Genomic DNA, 5225 nt, shown 5'->3' with positions numbered 1-5225 from the left:
ATGATTTTATATATTAACCGTTTTCAAAACTTAAACAGTCATTACTGGCATTAGGCGTGTTTGTGCGGCTCAGAGTGTCCATCATTAATGGCGTCATTGAGGATCCTCCCTAAAGTAGGAAGTTCTGTACATCAAAGAATGGATCGGACATCCATTTCACTTCCCTCTAGTTGTGTGGTTCCGTCCAACCTGAGAGGTTTTTAAAGAGCTTGCAGTGCGGCGATCGATGCACAGCACTTATGTGGAAGCCGCACAGACACAGTGAAACCTCACATCGTGCCAGCCCTGCCTTAAACCTTACACGCACGCCGCAGCAACAGCAGTCACGTCATCCCCCCACCCTGAGAGACGCTCACCCTGGCCCACAGGAGTGTCCCTCTTCTCTCCCCCAGGAGTGTCCCTCTCCACTGCCTCCTCTCCCCCAGGAGTGTCCCTCTCCACTGCCTCCTATCCCCCAGAAGTGTCCCTCTCCTCTCCCCCAGCAGTGTCCCTCCCCACTGCCTCCTCTGTCCCTCTCCCCCAGGAGTGTCCCTCCCCACTGCCTCCTCTCCCCCAGGAGTGTCCCTCTCCTCTCCCCCAGGGGTGTCCCTCCCCACTGCCTCCTCTCCCCCAGGAGTGTCCCTCTCCTCTCCCCCAGCAGTGTCCCTCCCCACTGCCTCCTCTCCCCCAGGAGTGTCCCTCTCCTCTCCCCCAGGGGTGTCCCTCCCCACTGCCTCCTCTCCCCCAGGAGTGGCCCTCTCCTCTCCCCCAGGGGTGTCCCTCTCCTCTCCCCCAGGAGTGTCCCTCTCCTCTCCCCCAGGAGTGTCCCTCTCCTCTCCCCCAGGAGTGTCCCTCTCCTCTCCCCCAGGAGTGTCCCTCTCCACTCTCCTCTCTCCAGGAGTGGGGCCTTAAATGGCCTCTGTTCTCCATGTGTTTACCTGTGTGACCTGTGCTGTTGTTGTTCATGCCCTGGTCTCGTCTCTGAGGAGCAGTGCAGCTGTGCTACGTTCTCCATGGGTGACGTGACGTGACCTGTGCTTGTGTTGCACATGTTCAATTGCAATACCTTTTACTTACGTGTGTGTTTGTGTGTGTGTGTGTTTGTGTGTGTGTGCGTGTGTGCGTGCGTGCGTGCGTGCGTGCTTGCGTGCGTGGTGTGTGTGTGTGTGTGTGTGTGTGTGTGTGTGTGTGTGTGTGTGTGTGTGTGTGTCTGGTTGTGTGTGTAGCCTCAGGCCATCTACTGTAAGGACGTGTTGGACATTGAGCAGTTCTCCACAGTGAAGGGTGTGGAGCTGGAGGCCAAAGACGAGTCCTTCTACTGTAAAGTCTCCACTGGCTGCGTGTCCATACCATGGCAGGACGAGGTGAGAGGAGGCTCCTATGTGTGTGTGTGTGTGTGTGTGTGTGTGTGTGTGTGTGTGTGTGTGTATATGTATGTATATATATACACGTGTGTGTATGTGCGTGCATATATATAATGTATGTATATGTGTACACACACACACACACACACACACACACACACACACACACACACACACACATATATACATACACACACACTCTCACACACACTCTCACTCAATTCACAAGACAAGTACAATACTTATTTAGATACTTGTTATTTAAACTATTAAATTAAATAATGTATTATAAGACTATCAATAAACAGTACAGTCAGTTGCTAGCTATGTTTTTCTAGTTGTGAAAAGATTATACTGAGCCGATTGTAATTTGCCCCAAGCACAATATGGCCAACAGAGGGCGCTGTGGCCCAAGTTAAAACATGATAGCTGGAAACGCAAAGCGCCTTTCACTTTGAGTAGGAAACTGCCTGCAGAACTGCAGCCCAGTTACTGGCTTATATCAGATATTACAGTGACGAAGGTATGACATCAACAGTGACATCAGCATTAGCGTACATGAAAAGGGTAGAAGTAATATCTGAGCTGTTATAAAAGCATCAAGGTCACTAAGTCCTACTGTTATCAGCTCCGAAACAGCAGCTACGAAACAGAGTACTGATGTTAGATTGAGATGCATGCGTGGTTTACTGTATGGAGTGGTGCTTAGAATGATATCAGAAGAGCTATACTGGAGTACATGCAGAAATGGTGTTCATTTTAATACACATTTAAAAACACCCTTTTGTAGAGCTTTAGTTCATTCTAATGCACATCCCCATTAAAAAAAATAAACTTTTGTAGAGATTTAGTTCATTTTAACGCACATCACCATTTAAAAACACCCTTTTGTAGAGCTTTAGTAAGAGACTACAGAACCCAGTATAATTATTAGTAAAGGGGTGGAATCAGTGGATTGGGCAGTGAACACCCAGAACACACAAGTGGAGTCCCTTCTCCCCCCCCCCTGGCGTTCTGGCTTTGGAAGAATCCTGTGCTGTTCTAGGAGAGAGATGTTCCATTTGTGACTCACTCATCAGGTTCCGTGTCTGGGGTTGCATCACTGGTGTTGGCCCACTCCAGATCACCATCCAATTACAGCCAGGACCTTGGTAACCGAGGCAACCATACCCTCACATTTACTCACCCGCGTGTCGTGTCGTGTCGTGTCTGTCTGTCGTGTCTGTCTGTCTGTCTGTCTGTCTGTCTGTGTGTGCAGATGATTGAGTCGGAGTGCTTTAAAGAGCTCAGCGTCCTCCTCCAGGACGGAAACGTCCCCCCAGACCTGGACTGGAGGGGTCAGCCCTCTCCCCCACCTAAACAGGGCCTGCTACAGAGGCTCTTTGGACGACAGGTGAGACCCTGCATACAAACAAACAAACAAACAAACAAACAAACAAATAAACAAATAAATACAGAAGAACAATAAACTATAAAACAAGTTCGCACAGATCAGCGATTGGCTCTATCCCAGATGTGGGCTAAAGTGTAGAGGCTCTCTGCTGTTTCAGTGATGTTTCTGTGTGAGCTCATGTGTGTGTGTCTCTCGTCTCTCTGTCGCCCCCTTCAGGAGTGCTGTGGGAACTGCAGCGACAGTGACGAGGAGCCCACGAGGCTTTGAGAGATGCCCATCTCCTGCCCCCTTCTCTGCCCCCTTGCCAACCCTCCCAAAACCTGACCACCCCCTCTCCCTCGCCCTCGCTCTCCCGAACCTGCCAACTGCCCCCAGCCCACCCACCCTGGAGTGCCCCAAACACAGAGGATTCCATTTGTTTACAATATTTGCACATTTGTATTTTTAAAAACAAGAAAAAAAAAACACAACAGCTTCATATAAATATTGGAATGTATATTTTCACTATAGCCAAGCAGTCCATGTTATTTACATCTGGCAACAGCCTAACGAAAGGTCAAAGATCAAGGAAACAAACACTGAAAACAAAGACGATGCAAACAGCGAAGTGGACGGCTGCCACAGCGTCGTGAAGAGTACTGGCAGGTGGGAAAGGTGCGCTGAGTGCCCTCACCTGCCGCAGGTGTGCTGTTGGCAAGCCCCCCCTGACCCCCCCCCCCCCCCCCCCCAATTGACCTCTTACACTGGCGTCATCTATCCACACCCCAGGCTTGCGTCTGCATTGGAGTTCTGTCCGAGTGTCAAACTGTCAAGTACTGAAACATATTGCACATACTATTTGAATGGGCCGGGACAAGCATCTGTTTGGAAATATTTTTATATTTATATCTGTCTTTTTATAAATATATATATATAAATATATATATATATATATATATATATATATATATACACACATACATGTAATTCCAGACAATCAAAATGATACCATTTGTGTAGTCATGACATAAAACATGCATGATGAGAATGTAAAAAAATGTAGAAAAGATTTAGAGGCGATGTTGCTTAAAACTACTTTTCAAACTAACTATAGAGGGTTCATTCTAGCATTTAAAAGTACCTGAGGCTCCGAAATGTGTGGATGTGTGTTAGGGCTGTGTCCAAGTACTTTTAGTAAAAACCAAATAGAAATGACTTAAGTGCATATGTGGATGTGACCGTATGCAGTCACCTGCACCGCTCCGTAGACCACGCTTAGCTAGGGGAGTGTTTCTCCCTCTCCCTCCCTCTCTCTCTCTTCCTCCCTCTCTCTTCCTCCCCATCTGTCTCTCTCTCTTCCTTTCTCCCTCTCTATTCCTCCCCATCGGTCTCTCTCTCTCCCTCCCTCTCTCTCCCTCCTTCTCTCTTGAAGACTCTTTTTCTCTTAACATTTGGACCTTGTAACTGCTGAGATTTAACGGGTCAGTGTCCCAGCCCGAGTCGTTTGCCAAAAAGCACCTTTTAAAAGAGCTCTCATCTGGAAGACTACAGCAAATGCACCTCCAGATCAAACTAGTTCCATCTTTTCATTTTATTTCCCCCCCCCCCCCCTGTTTCTTCAAACAAAAGAAGTCTGTGTGTGTGCCTTCTGAAGGTGCCTTTGGTCTGGTAAGGTACTCATGTCATCGGAGTCGTTGATTAATATGGAAAACCACTGAGGATGGGACGATTAGCCATCGACCCTGCTTGCCTGCGGCTCTGGAGTGGAACGGGGAGCTGGTGATGTGTGGATCGCTTCAGCTTCACGTCTCTCCAGCAGCAGCCTCGCCCACGGAGAGCAGCGGAGTCTGGCGCGTGTCTGGCTCGAGTTTTTTGGCTCACACCACCACGGCCCCTTTTACGGTACGGGCCAGATCAGCGTCGGCAGCTCCCAGGGCTCTTCACTGTATGAGCGCCCTCTGCTGGTCATATCTGGTCATCAGCTGTGAGCTCGTCTGCTGACGTGAACTTCACCCAGACTTGACGGGGAGTGTGTGTGTGTGTGTGTCTGTGTGAGTGTGAGCGTGTCTGTGTGTGTGTGTGTGTGTGTGTGTTTGTGTGTGTGTGTGTGTGTGTGTGTGCGAGTGTGCGAGTGAGTGAGAGAGTGAGTGAGCGAGTGAGTGAGGGGAAAGGGTCTCTTGTGTTGGGATGCTGTTGAGGGGAGACCCGTCCCTATAGAGGGTTCTGGAGCATTTCAGGCCTCTGAGTGTGCTCCCCTGGTCCCCCCTCCGTCTACCCGTGTCTCACTGTCCCCACGTCCCCCGTCTCCCCGTGTCTCACTGTCCCCACTCCCTCCTTGTCTGCTTCTGATCCTCTGCAACTCAAGTACATTCCAGTCTACTGTACCGTACAGTGTAAAATAGACTCTTGTGTTGTTAGGAGGGTTTTGTTGGTTTATTTAGCAATAACAGATGATATATGTGTGTAAACAAAAACAACACCACAAATACATAGCAAGCAAGACTGAACTT

The 5225-nt window shown here is 49.1% G+C and overlaps 1 protein-coding gene across 2 annotated transcripts in view; it reads left to right on the top strand.

Moving 5' to 3' along the window:
• grk6 (G protein-coupled receptor kinase 6) overlaps window positions 1–3560 on the top strand; it is a 59397-nt gene extending 55837 nt beyond the window's left edge. For both annotated transcript variants that reach the window (XM_080831821.1, XM_080831822.1), the window contains 3 exons: window positions 1206–1343; window positions 2602–2736; window positions 2953–3560. In XM_080831821.1, the coding sequence (XP_080687947.1) occupies window positions 1206–1343; window positions 2602–2736; window positions 2953–3003 (324 nt within the window). In that variant the 3' untranslated portion in view covers window positions 3004–3560. The remainder of the gene's footprint in view (window positions 1–1205; window positions 1344–2601; window positions 2737–2952) is intronic.
• Window positions 3561–5225: the final 1665 nt, after the last annotated feature.

This window comes from Sprattus sprattus, assembly GCF_963457725.1.
Source record: "Sprattus sprattus genome assembly, chromosome: 1".
In the NCBI taxonomy this organism is placed as follows: Eukaryota; Metazoa; Chordata; class Actinopteri; order Clupeiformes; family Clupeidae; genus Sprattus; species Sprattus sprattus.
Note: the sequence above shows the minus strand (reverse complement) of the source record. Positions and strands in the feature narration are given on the sequence as shown.